This window comes from Phyllobates terribilis, unplaced genomic scaffold (assembly GCF_046119375.1).
Source record: "Phyllobates terribilis strain yellow unplaced genomic scaffold, ASM4611937v1 Scaffold_9__5_contigs__length_417890890, whole genome shotgun sequence".
NCBI lineage: Eukaryota > Metazoa > Chordata > Amphibia > Anura > Dendrobatidae > Phyllobates > Phyllobates terribilis.
In genome coordinates, this window is record NW_027362769.1 from 168965820 (window position 1) to 168980697 (window position 14878).

Consider the following 14878-nt stretch of genomic DNA (forward strand, 5'->3'; position numbering starts at 1 on the left):
CAATCTTGGGTACAACTGTGGGAGAATTTGGAGAATTTTGCAGCATTAATAAGTATCCCTAAGGGTTTGTCCAGGATTAGAAAAAAACATGGCTGCCTTCTTCCAAAAAAACCCAAAAACAAACCAGCGCCACCCTTATCTACAGGTTGTGTCTGGTAGTACATCTCAGTTGAAGTGAATGGAGCTGATCTGCAATACCACACACAGCCTGTAGACAAGAGAGGCGCTATTTATCATGTTTATTCTTTGCATCCCATTAAAGGGGTTATATCTTACCGGAATACACCCCCTGATCTTGATGTGGCCCATCAGAAATGTATTGCATCCCGTATGTAAGGGCTCACAGATGGGTTGTTCCCAGCTGAGGACCACCCTATTTTGCAAAGGTTTCGCCTGGTAATGGAAGCGTTCTGTATTTGTTGGACCCCTATTGACTTTTAGCTGATATTATTTTTCAGAACACCGTATTATGGGGTCTCTGATGTGGCGGTGTAATAACTTTACCATGTGTATGAAGCCTAAAGATGCCCCGTGTGTCCCTGCCCGGTTAACTGGGTCAGTGGTTATGGGGTCCCAATTTAAGGATGATAAAAAGGTGTTTTCTTTTTTTTTTTTACTTTTTTCTTTTCTGATTCTTCCGACAGCTGTTCTCCCGGTGATGACTCATGTGTAGAGAACGGTGACCATATTCCTTACACCTTGGAAGCTTTACTTCCAGGACAGATAACCATATTGGTTTTTTTTACTTTTTATAGCTGCTCCCCTTCCCCCAGCTATTAACGAGCGGAGATTAGAGGGTAAACTAATTACTACAGGGGGGCGACCTTGTCAATTCCGCATCTGAGGCTCCTGTCGTCAGGACTTTACCGCGAGTCCGGCTCTTCTGCAAGGTTCTGAATTCTGCTACGTCCGGCACCGAGGTCGAGACCCTCAACAAATAGAATGAACATTTGCTAAAAAAAAAAAAAAAAAAATTCAGGCACTTAAAATAATTAGGCTTCGTGATTGACAGCGTGGACTGAAGAGCCTGTAATCCACTCTCGGGGCTTGTAAGTTCACTCGGAGTAAGCGGCTTCTTCTATTGCGCTTGTCAATCACTTAGGAGGAGGGTTGGAATACATCTTCAAAACTTCAGAGCTTTGTCTTTTTAACGGGGTTGACCACTTTGGATCCCTTGGGAGAAAATCGCTGGGATCACCAGTGATCGTCTGTGACCAGTGGCTGGAAGTGATTAATTTTGCAACAGTGCCTCCGCAGGCGAAGGGAAGAAGTTCATGCGAAACTTCTGAATATTGTGTACTCTTTATGCGAGTAGATCAGAGGGATGATGCTCGCTATTGTCACAGCCTCGGGACCTGTGTACTTGGCAGGAGGAGAAGCATTTACCAGGGAAGCTAATTGGGAGGATGAACCTACTTATTAGCTGTCTGGATTAGTGGAAGTAATTCAGGAGTCGCTAGTGGAAGTTTAGCTTATGTAAAATTATTTAAATAATTTCCAAAACTTTTGACAACCATATTAACTTTTTGGTATTTCCCTCGGTTCTAGGTCTCGCTACATCAGCACAGAACTTGGCATCCGAGAGCAACTATTTGTTGGCGTCTTGACTTCCAAGACCACCCTGAACACCCTAGCGGTAGCGGTCAACCGGACCCTAGGCCACCGGCTGGAGAAGCTCGTCTACTTCACGGGCATGCGTGGCCGAAAACTCCCTCACGGCATGACGGTGGTGACCCATGGAGATGACCGGCCCATCTGGAACATGTACCAGACGGTGAAGCATCTTCTGGACCATTACGTCCAGGAGTACGACTGGTTCTTCCTGGTGCAGGACGACACTTACACCGAGGCTCACCGGATCGCCAAGCTTGCCGCTCATTTAAGCATCGACGCGGACTTGTACCTGGGTCGGCCCGAGGAATTCATCGGCGGTGACACCGAGGGGAGGTACTGCTATGGTGGATTCGGGTATCTTCTCTCCAGAAGTCTCCTGAAAAAGCTGCAGCCGCATTTGGAAAGCTGCCGCAATGATATCCTAAGTGCCCGACCTGACGAGTGGCTGGGGAGATGCATCATCGATTACACCCACGTCAACTGCTTGGAGGAGTATGAGGTAAGACCTTGAAGGATGAACTTTACCAAAACTTTCTGAAGTCTCCTCTTCAAACGTAATAAACAAAGTCTCTCAAAAAGTGCATAAAACACGGTCCAAGGCTGCACCACTGACGTCACCATGATTAGTCCGGGCTGCACAAGAACCCGTATTGCCTGAGCCCTGGTAATCACACGGTTAATATTTAACATAGTGTGAATGGACTTAGATAAAGTAACTGTCTGTGTGCGGCGCTGCATGCGTCAGTGAACTATAGGTACGTGCGCCTCACTGTGTGTATAGCAGGAGAAGAAAGCTGCTGTTTCCTCAGAGCTCAGCCTTGGATCCTGCACCGTACGAGGCTTATAAGGCGGCTTTGTAAGACGGACGGACAGTCAGCAGCACATACATTGGGACGGCTGTACGAGGGGGAAGAGTAAGAGCCGCACTTATCACAACTGAGCAAGTCCTATCAGTAATAGTAAGCTCAGGCTGTGAGCAGATTTATGCACAGAAACATCGGCTTTACTGGAGTTGTGTTTTTTTTTTTTTATTTTAGTTCAAACTTTTTTTTTTTTTTTTGCATGCAGGGACATGTAGCTCATTAATGGTCAATTCCCTCCAGGATTGCAAAAAATATGGTCCTTAGTTATAATGTAAAAGAAAATGCACTTTAATACTGCCCCCTATGTACACGAATATAACTACTATACTACTGCCCCCTATGTACAAGAATATAACTACTATAATACTGCTCCTATGTACAAGAATATAACTACTATAATACTGCTCCTATGTACAAGAATATAACTACTATAATACTGCCCCCTATGTACAAGAATATAGCTACTATAATACTGCCCCCTATGAGCAAGAATATAACTACTATACTACTGCCCCCTATGTACAAGAATATAACTACTATAATACTGCTCCTATGTACAAGAATATAACTACTATAATACTACTCCTATGTACAAGAATATAACTACTATAATACTGCCTCCTATGTACAAGAATATAACTACTATAATACTGCCCCTATGTACAAGAATATAACTACTATAATACAGCCCCCTATGTACAAGAATATAACTACTATAATACTGATCCTATGTACAAGAATATAACTACTATAATACTGCTCCTCTGTACAAGAATATAACTACTATAATACTGCTCCTATATACAAGAATATAACTACTATAATACTGCCCCTATGTACAAGAATATAACTACTATAATACTGCTCCTATGTACAAGAATATAACTATTATAATACTGCCCCCTATGTACAAGAATATAGCTACTATAATACTGCCCCCTATGTACAAGAATATAACTAGTATAACACTGCCCCCTATGTACAAGAATATAACTAGTATAATACTGCCCCCTATGTACAAGAATATAGCTACTGTACTACTGCCCCCTATGTACAAGAATATAACTACTATAATACTGCTCCTATGTACAAGAATATAACTACTATAATACTGCTCCTATGTACAAGAATATAACTACTATAATACTGCCCCCTATGTACAAGAATATAGCTACTATAATACTGCCCCCTATGTACAAGAATATAACTAGTATAACACTGCCCCCTATGTACAAGAATATAACTAGTATAATACTGCCCCCTATGTACAAGAATATAGCTACTGTACTACTGCCCCCTATGTACAAGAATATAACTACTATAATACTGCCCCCTATGTACAAGAATATAACTACTATAATACTGCTCCTATGTACAAGAATATAACTACTATAATACTGCCCCCTATGTACAAGAATATAACTACTATAATACTGCTCCTATGTACAAGAATATAACTACTATAATACTGCTCCTATGTACAAGAATATAACTACTATAATACTGCCCCCTATGTACAAGAATATAACTACTATAATACTGCTCCCTATGTACAAGAATAGAACTACTATAATACTGCCTCCTATGTACAAGAATATAACTACTATAATACTGCCTCCTATGTACAAGAATATAACTACTATAATACTGCCCCTATGTACAAGAATATAACTACTATAATACTGCTCCTATGTACAAGAATATAACTATTATAATACTGCCCCCTATGTACAAGAATATAGCTACTATAATACTGCCCCCTATGTACAAGAATATAACTAGTATAACACTGCCCCCTATGTACAAGAATATAACTAGTATAATACTGCCCCCTATGTACAAGAATATAACTAGTATAACACTGCCCCCTATGTACAAGAATATAACTAGTATAACACTGCCCCCTATGTACAAGAATATAACTAGTATAACACTGCTCCCTATGTACAAGAATATAACTATTATAATACTTCAAACTGGGAATCTTGTGTTGTAGCATTATATGCTGCTCCTCTTAATGACCTGCATTGGCTTTCTTTGCAGGAAATCCACTATCGTTACTTTGAACTGGGGAAGAACATGGACCCTGAAAAAGAGAGTGACCCCCGACTCAAGCTCGCCTTCACAGCCCACCCAGTCCTGGACCCGGTGCAGATGTATCGCCTGCATAAACACTTTGCTCAATTGGAACTGGAGAAGACGTACCAAGAAATAGAGCAGCTGCAGGTGAGCACCGGCATCAGTAGGGCTCCTCTGAGACTGATTCTGCATGAAGGGAAATTGTAAAGATATGGGCTGCCTACAGTCTCCACTAGGTGGTGCTAAGGAGCAAACTATTTTGATTATATCCTCTTTGCAGTGTGCTCCCCCTAGTGGTGACTACAGTAAGGTAGCATTTTATTTGCTTTGTCTGTGCAGGGGATTTTGAGCTCTGTACTAGAGAGCAGAATCGCTGGTGCTGTTTACACAATATCTGCTCATCTCTACAGTGATCAATTGTTAAAATATCAGGTATTTATTCCCCCTTAATAACCAGGGATGTTTTCAAAATATTACTGCCTGTGAGTAACACCTGGAGGTCTTTTTAAGCCCCTTATATCATGATAACCCATCAGCATAATGAGCTGGCTTATACGTCTTGAATGCCTTAATTACACAGATCTGTAAGGGTAACCTTTTTGAAACGTAAGAGGTGATCTTTGGTTTTTCATGGTACAGAAGCAGAGAAAAGTAATTTGTTACATACTTTTCTCAAGACGGTGTAACATTGAGTACAATGGGAGCAAGTGGAGACTTTATTGATTCATCCAAAAAAAAAGTCTGAAAGCTGTGCTACTGCACAATGGCAGCGCGTACGCTTCGGTGCCTGTGGGCCATTCTGTGCACTATGAAAGCTATGAGACTTTATTCTCAAGAAACTTTAACAATGAGGATCAAGAATGGTCAATATGTGGTGATCTGAAAGTTCTTTTCTCCTTGGGCAGCAAGGAGGATACACAAAGTGCCCATGCTTTTTGTGTGAATGAGACAGCCGGGATAGGACTCGTCAAAAGAAAAGTTGGCCAACAAGAACATCTTTGCAATCTGGAGTCAAGAACATAGTTGCTTAAAGTTCAATTGATCCCACTAAATTTCTCCTGTCACCACTTCACATTTAAGCTTGGACTGATGAAGCTCTACCGAAAGAAGGAGAAACTTTTTTTTTTTTTTTAAGTACTTGTGTATCAAGTTTCAGGGACTGTCCGAAGCAAAACTGAAAGAATTTTTGTGGGTTTGGATATTTGGAAACTCATGAAGGACGAACGTGTTCGAAACAAAAATGAGAGCTGAGAAAAGGGCTTTGGACTCTTTTTTTTTTTTTTTTTTTAAAGAAGTCATGAAGAAATTTCTAGATGATAACAAAGATACAAAATTTAAGTCCACCGGGGAGAACATGCTGAAATGTTGTAAAGCTTTGGGTGCTCTGAGGAATTTGAAGTTACATTTTTTTTTTTTTTTTTTTGGACTTTCCTGAAAACCTTTTTGGTGCTGTTAGCGAAGAGCAAGGAGAAAGGTTTCATCAGGATATCAAGCAGATTATGCCAAGGTAGATGGAACGTGATGGGGGGACGACTGCTGGAAGCTTCACAGAGAAGATCCGTAGACTTTCTATAAGAGAAAAGGGATCAAAGGAAAAGGCGCAAGAATTAATTTCCGATAAAGTTGCAGAATGAATGTTCAATACATTTTTATTGATAATATTATGTACATTTTTAGCTACAATAAAGGTTTTTCTTGTACGTAATTTCACGTGTTTTTTTGCAGAATCCATACGTGATGGTTAAAAATAGAAGTGTTTTTTTTTTTTTTTTTTTTTTAAATCCCGGCATAAGCAAACATGAGAATCAAATCATTTTTATATTGTAAACAATTTTTCATAAACTCAAATTTTGCATTCCTGTGTTATTGACTCCAACATCTAAGGGGGTTAAAGGATCATTTCCAAAATTGCAATATGGCTGGCTTAAAATAACTATATTATATTCTATTACTCGCTCCTGTTCGATCCTGTGCAGTCTCTCAGCTGCTTGCTGCCCCTGTGGGGACTGATGTAACTGAAAGCCGCGGTCTGTGTGTGTGCTGGTAACAGAGGAGAGATGGACTGTATATAGAGGTGATGTACTGTAGGATGGGGCTGTGTAAAAGGGGGCTAAGAAGAGGGATGTACTGCAGGGTGCGGCTATGTACAGAGGTTGAGAGGAGACTTGTACCACAAAATGGGCTGTATACAGGGGGGCTGAGAGAGGAGTGATGTACTGCAGGATGGGGCTTTATACACAGGGGCTGAGAGGAGTGAAATACTACAGGATGAGATTGAGAGTTGTTGCGTTTTTCTGCTGCTAAGAGATAATTGATTTGAAACTTCATATTCTTCATCTGTTGATGCATATGACAGAAGATTTTCTGCTGTATGCATCAGTAGAGCAGCATTTGCAGTTTACAAACCCCGATTGTCAGCAGCAAGCAAAATAAAACCCATCTTTGCTTGTGTCTAAGCTTAGCACTGCTTGGTAATTACAAGCTCCTTTTGTGGAAAGACTGCAGGAGAGTTGAGCTCTGACGGAAGCCGGCTAACAATGTAAAACCACACCGGCAAAGTGCACAGAAAAACAAGGTGAATTCTTCACTTAAATATGCTTTATGATAACTCAGTTAGGGCTGGTAATGAGCACAGGAGAGCGAGGGAGAGCTCTGCAGCACCGAGGAGAAGCCGGGTGCTTCTGAAATGTGGTTTTAGCAGGTAAAAATAGGATTTCACGTTGGGCTGTATGGAGCTGGCTACACAGAGGTGCAGATCGAGTTGAAAAAAGACAGTTTCTTTCCTGTACTCATGTTGAGCTTAGTCTGTATAATAACAATATGTATGCATTTACTGTGCTTTGTGTGAATAACCCAGTAAACTGCCAGGATCAGAGAGATCTCAGATCCCTGCAGTGGCAGCAGGAGCCAATGTGTGTATTACAGTTGTTCTTCTTCCGTAATCTGGAGTATAAGGGCAGCTCCCAGGAGCCCATTGTCATGGAACGAGGAATGGCAGAAATGTCATCCGCCTGTGATGGATATGTCATTTTAAAGGGTTAACTGGCAAAGTAAACTGAACATACCGCGCCGTTCTGTAAAGCCCAGATCTCCTCTCCAGTGCGCTGCCATACAATACCGAACCCTCTGACCCAGAACAACCCGTACGACCGGTTTTTGCAGCAGTCACCATGTATGGAATGCAGAGCCGGCGATGATGGATTCAAGCACTTCTCGCTCTTAAATCGGCTTGGTAATTGTGCAGCTTACCAGGGATCCTGCCCGCCGCCAGAACGTCTGTGCATCGTGCAATAAAATCGTCAGCGGCCATTCCATGTCACCTGGCCTCTGAGAAATTGGGATATATAAAAATTAGATTGTAAGCCTCGCTGCTGGGGAGGCAGGGATTAATGTGTTTTCTGATTTCCGTTTGCTGGAAGCCACCACTAGAGGGAGCTCACTCCATGCAAATTCATACAGCTCCCATTACACTAGAGCAGGGATGTCAAACTCTTAACACACACACGTCAAAAATGAAAAACCTGGATAAAATCACGGGCCAACCAGTATACAGGATAATGGGGCCTCGCACAAATCCTCCATACAGGATAATGGGGCCTCGCACAGGTCCTCCATACAGGATAATGGGGCCCCGCACAGGTCCTCCATACAGCATAATGGACCCCGCACAGGTCCTCCGTACAGGATAATGGGCCCCACATAGGGGTGGCAGTTCTGGTGTCGTGGGGCAAATATAATCACCCTGCGGGCCAGATTTGGCCTACGGGCTGGAGTTTGACACTTATGCACTAGCCCCTCTCTCTGCCTGCAGTAAATGCCCCCTAGTGGTGGCTCCAGGTGGCAGAATGTTATTTCCTGCTGAGTTAGTAGTTGTCCCTTTTGTTTCGAGGCCCTGAGGATTGTACCACGTGTACCTTTCCCCTTTCGATCTTGGCTCAATCCACATTACACAATCTAAACCTATTATTTACTTATGTATTTTTTTTAAAGTTTGTAAATTACTCTCTCCACACAGCCCAAAAAATTGTTCCATGTAACTCCTGAAAGCATTTACTGCTTCTTCTGCCTCCGTTATACAATGTGGTTATAGAAAAATTAATTACCCCACAGATCAACGTGACTATTTCTTATAACTCCCTCCCTCCCCCCCTTTTTTGTGTTAAATTCTCATTAAATATACAGTAGTGCCCCCTTGTGTCAGACTGTGGGTACTACAAATACAAAATCTTGATATTTTTACATCATGGGTCCCATTTTGTACCCCTGTATTGTACATGCACCGTGCTAGATGTGATTTTCTTGATTTGTGAGCAGTTTAGACTCCTGTATTGATTCTGTGCCTCTTGTTCTGTTTGCAGCGTGAGATCCAGAACACGAGCAGCCTGACTGTGGAGGGCGAGCAGTCGGCCACGTGGCCCCTCGGAATCAATCGTCCTTTCCAGCCCCGGACACGCTTTGAAGTCTTGAAGTGGGATTACTTCACCGAGGACCAGACCTTCTCTTGCATCGATGACTCTCCGAAGTGTGAGCTCATCGGGGCCGACCTCGCCGATGTGACCGATGTCATCAGCACAGCCGTCGACGAGTTAAACCGTAAATACCAACCGGTGCTGCACGTGCGCAAGCAGCAGCTTCTGAATGGCTACCGCCGCTTTGATCCGACACGAGGCATGGAATACACGTTGGATCTCCAGTTGGAGCTGGTGACTCAAAAGGGTCATAGCCGCTCCATAACCAAGAGGGTCCATCTGGTCCGTCCGCTCAGTGAGGTGGAGATCATCCCGATGCCGTATGTGACGGAAGCCAGCCGCATCAACATCATCCTTCCTCTGACGGCACAGGACAAGGACCATGCGGTGCGCTTCCTCCAGACCTTCGTGGACATTCAAGGCAACGAGAACTCTCTTCTCACTCTGCTCTTCATCTACGACCCCTTTCAAGCTCAGCAGGTCAGCCAAAACGACATCTTCAGCCAAGTCAAGAGCCAAATCGCGGAGTATGAACGCAAGAACCACGATGTCAAGATCCCCTGGATCAGTGTGAAGACCGACGCTCCTTCTCAGATCCGGCTCATGGACATCATCTCCAAGAAACACCCGGTGGACACCCTCTTCTTCCTCGCAGGTGTCGGCAGCCGCGTTGGCACAGAGTTCCTCAACCGCTGCCGGATGAACACCATCAACAACTGGCAAGTCTTCTTCCCCATTCACTTCCAAGGTTATAACCCTGAGGTGTCGGAGCACGGGCAGCAGTCTCCATCGGGGACTCTAGAACTCATCCGGGACGCTGGCCGCTTTGACAGAGATGTTTTCGACGAAGCTTGTTTCTACAACGCTGACTACATGGCGGCCAGAACAAAAATGGCGGCTGACGCTCAAGAGAACGAGGAGATCTTGGAGATGCTAGACATCTACGAGATGTTTATTCGATATTCTGGGCTCCATGTTTTCCGGGCTGTGGAGCCGGCACTCCTCCAGTCCTACCGCACGCGGGCTTGTAACCCGCGCCTCAGCGAGGAAATCTATCACCGGTGCGTGCAAAGTAATCTGGAAGGACTGGGTTCTCGATCGCAGCTGGCCATGCTGTTATTTGAGCAGGAACAAGGAAATAGCACCTGACCATAATCGTAAGGCCACGCGTGGTCATGGGACCTCAGAGACTTTCAGACTGCTTTACCCGGACACTGCAGCAGGTGCCAGGTACAAAGTCATCGTGGCACCTCCCGTAAACTCCCAATTACTGTAAAAGGTCTACGGCCTTGGCAAACAAACTGACGTGTGGTTGGACGCGAGGGGACCTCCCCCTTCAATAATGGACCACCAGCAGCCTCGTGATTTGTGCTTTCCGCACGCACTCCGCCACCATTGCTGCTTCTACTACTTGCTCACAAACTGAAGGACGCGTTGCTGGTGCCCATCGGGCTCCCGCGTTTTTTGTTTAATTTTCCAAAAAAGAACACTCTGGGAACGGGAAAACCCTTACAAAATTTGTCAAATCTTTGTGAACCCTTTAATTTATCTCTGTGGTCATTTTTGGTTTTATAACCTTTTTACTTCCTGTCGTCATCTCCTTGTGCTGTGTAATCTGTGACTCACCAAGACTGTGGCCATCTTTTTTTTTTTTTTTTTTTTGTGGGTTATCGACGGTTCTAAAATCACCAATCAGCTGTGGGACGTTTGATGTCCTGTACAATAGAAAAAGGAAGCTTAAAGGGGGTGTCCGTAAATGTTTCAAAATTGGGCTAAGGTCACAACATAATGTAAAAAACAATCTCTTATCTAATCCTCTGCACTCCTGTGGTACCTGCCATTCCAGCAGTGACCACATAATGTCTTTTTATTTACGTGACCGCTGCAGCCAGTCATTTGCCTAAGTGCCCATATGATATTCACCATGGGACCAGTAATTGGCCGCAGCAGTCATGTGAGTCTTATGATGTCATAGTTAGTCTATTAATTTATAGTTTGTAACCCAATTTTGAAAAAATTCTGGACGCCCCCTTTCCTTTTTGATAATTTGCGTTGGTTTGTTCTCCCCAGGCCCATCCGTCGTGCAGGATCCACTCTCTACCGTTTGGTTTTCCAGTCCACCTCCTATTCGTGGGTCCACTCGGTCGGCCGGAAAGGGGATAGGTCTGTGTAGAAAGGGCTGGAAATTGGTACGGCGCCATCTAAAGGCTTTTTATAGGTTTTATACACTCCGCTCCTACTGGGACAAATGAAGTTTTATTTTTATAAAATGCAAACACCCCCCCCCCCCCCCCCAATTCACAGAAACCTCATCTAATAATAATAGGCTCTAGTAACTTGTATTATTATCAGCGTTTTTAAGATCTCTGTTTGCTGTCAGTGAGTGATAACTCTATTAATTACATTTGGAGACTAAAGCCCGTCCTCTAGGGTATCGATGTATTGTAAAATACTTTCTATAACTATTCCTCAGTTTTCCAGACCTCTGCTTGCTGTCATTCACTAGGAACCCAGTATTGGGTTTTCACTCCAGATACCGGTTGTATAACGAGGATCCTGCGCCCGCTGCTTACCCGCTAAATGATGTAGTGTAGTATGTGATAATGGAGCTGTTATACCACCGATATCTGCCACGAATGTAGGCCTTCCCAATTGCTGATTAACCCCATCAATGCCACTATTAAAGTGTCATTTAAGTCATTGGTATCAGTGGCACATCCATGGAGGCGTCCATTGGTCAACCTGACTACAAGGTGGTGACGGATTGCCGCCATATTGTTACTTCTATGAAAATATAAAATTGGGAAAAAAAAAAAACAAATTGAAATGTTAGAATTTTTCATTTTCCAATTGCCACAGCATTGAGAATCTCAAGCCGAAAAAGGTAATGGGCGTCAAAGAATGGCGACGCAAAAATCCACTAAAATTAATACAAAATTCTACAAAGTTTGGCGGGGTCGTTGTTGTGTTGTAAACCACTATTTCAACCCTTGTTTTTTGTGTATTAAATGTAATCATTCAAAACTACAATTCATCCTATAAAAAAAACAAAAAAAAACAAACCCTGATACAATTGTGTTAACAGAAACCTAAAAACATAGGGAGTAAAAAGCAAAGTTTGGCTGCAGTGGAAGGGGTTAATAGGAACTTATTCATCGCATGTTTCCAGGGAATAAAAGAAGCTGTCCCCAGTCATAGGTTGGACGCAGGTACAGGACCCTGATAATGTAAGGATCCGGTGCCACAGCAAGCGGAGATCATAAAAACGCAGGAACTGATGTAGAAAAGCCATTGAAACATTGTGTCACTTTTCATTCTATGACGATTATCCTGCTTGCTGACATGTAGCGAGCGGCTTTGATCATTGATTGTATCCCTTACTGATTACAAGCAGTGATCTCACAATCTGACAATTGAAGCACAAAGTTGCAGACTCTGCTTTATACAACAATTCTGCTTCATTTCCATCAAACTGGAAATCGTACGAAGTGAATCTCTGGTTTTGGAGTCCTTTTTTATATAGTTGATCAAGTTACAAACTAGTGTCCCTTTCAAGAACGGTGACTGCCCCTCTGTGATTTCCATAGAACTTGAATCTTGCAATGTCTTTTCTATTCTCTATTGCTCCTTTTTTATCTTCCCTCTACATCAGGCTGTGTTCACATGGTGCAGCCACAAACTGCACTGACTTACCGATCGGTGCGGTTTGCAAATTACTGCAACGCTTTCATTGGTAGCATCCATACAGTGAACTGCAGCTCTGCTGTGTACCCACCTGCCCAATACAATGGAAGCGCCTCTAGCTGCAGACCTCGCCGTCCGGCAGGTTGGCGCCGTCTGTGGAGGAAACTTGTGCAAGTTCTTGTGGCAATGAGGGAAATCTAAAACGGAGGCTCGCTGGGTACAGATTGAACAGCGGGCAGCCATCATTCTCTGTTAATTTTAAACACCGCAGGCTCCTCGTCTTTAAAACAATCATTTTTGTATTCTAAATCTATTTAATGTTTTTTGTTTTTTTTTGTTTTTGTTTGTTTTTGTCATTGATTTTCAATATAATACTTTTAATAAAAATGCAACAAATAATCCCTGGAGTCTCCCTTTTTTATTTGTTACTTTTGGAAATACAGTCGGGAAGAGTCTTCATTACACTGAACCTCCTCAATATCTACTGTATATAGTAACATCATCTCCATTCTCATTACGAGCTTGCCTTGGGTCTTATTTCTCCAGCAATCCGACAGATCCATGATCTCCAGGCATCTGATCCTCACAAAGTATTCACTTTAGCATGTGAATGAGGTAAGGCATTACATGAACGAGTACTATGAAAATTCCAGGGGTTATACAGGATTAGAAACGCGTGGCTGCTTAACTTCAGAAACAGCGCCACCCCTAAATATGGACTGTGTGTGGTATTGCAACTCTGGCCCATCAAAGTGAAACAGGAGGAACCTTCTCTATGCGGCTGTGCTGTTGCAAAGTCTCTGCAGCTTCCCTGATGAGTAGAACGTTATTTCTACTGCCAGCTGAGAAGGTCACAGAGTAACGCGGTGCGGAGAGCCACAGAGACGGCAGATGTGTCCAGGCCACGCATAGCATACATTGCAGAGCTGCTTTACTTGTTATAACATCACCACTTGTACTAAAAACAGTTACTATTGGACAACCCCTATTAATGGAGCGTTTTTTGGCAAAGCCGATCTACTGTGTACACGCTGGCTCTTTCACGATTACTCACCCTTTCATGCTTGTTATGTCACACTTAACTTGGTCCCTTGGTGAAGCACGCTCGCTCGCTTTTCTCTTTCGGGCACGCTGGCTCGCTTTTCTCTTTCGGGCACGCTGGCTCGCTTTTCTCTTTCGGGCACGCTGGCTCGCTTTTCTCTTTCGGGCACGCTCGCTCGCTATCTTACCTCTCGTGACTTATCAGATATCTCCTGCTTTCCCTCACCAAATTCGAGGAGACAGAAACTGCAACCACACCCCCCTCCTCCCCACCTGAATACTGAATAAATCTAGACAAACTGGAGGGCTGAGGAGTTTTATGAAAAGTTAGTCTAAAGGCAGGAAAAGAAGCTGCGCTTTCTAATGCTCGGTCCGTTTGTGTCATTCCCCCAGTGGCCTTTATCGTAAACAATGTAGAGTGATTGCAGGGTGTGGACAGTTACCACTTACTCATTTCTGCCCCTTTTTTTCCCCACAGGTGAAGTGGAATTGGCTTTCTTTGTCTAAGGCTACGTTCACACGTTCAGTATTTGGTCAGTATTTTACATCAGTATTTGTAAGACCAAACCAGGAGTGGGTGATAAATGCAGAAGTGGTGATGTGTTTCTATTATACTTTTCCTCTGATTGTTCCTCTCCTGGTTTTGGCTTACAAATACTGATGTAAAATACTGACCAAATACTGAACGAGGCTTTATTCGCACATTAGTATTTTTGATCAGTATTTGTATTGTGTCAAAACCAGGAGCGTCTCCAGAGCACATATAATTGAAAGATGGACACCTGTTCTTTTTTCCTCCCTAACTTCCACTCCTGATTTTGGCAAATAAACACAGATGCAAAATACTGCCCAAATACTGAAGTGTGAACGAGGCCTAAGTCACTGCTCCCACCACCCATTACTAATCCAATATCTGACTGCTCGGTTCTAGAAGCTTTGTGCTCCGAGCAGTCAGGACGGTGGATACGATGGGATCTTCTCTGCCTTTTCGGACATCTGCTTGTCGCTTCCAGGCAAAGACGTTCTGCTAAATCTTCCTCTCTGTAAATGAACTGATTTAGCCCGATCCCGCTGGATTATTCGTATCTGATCCTTATTAGCCGTTCACTGTGACCCGAAATGTGCAAC

The 14878-nt window shown here is 43.4% G+C and overlaps 1 protein-coding gene across 1 annotated transcript in view; it reads left to right on the top strand.

The window, feature by feature from the left end:
• The window catches only part of CHPF (chondroitin polymerizing factor), a 29232-nt gene extending 16124 nt beyond the window's left edge, over positions 1 to 13108 (top strand). The window contains exons 2-4 of the mRNA XM_073647315.1: positions 1549 to 2113; positions 4521 to 4703; positions 8915 to 13108. Coding sequence (XP_073503416.1) covers positions 1549 to 2113; positions 4521 to 4703; positions 8915 to 10174 — 2008 coding nt within the window. The 3' untranslated portion in view covers positions 10175 to 13108. The remainder of the gene's footprint in view (positions 1 to 1548; positions 2114 to 4520; positions 4704 to 8914) is intronic.
• The last annotated feature ends 1770 nt before the right edge of the window (positions 13109 to 14878 follow it).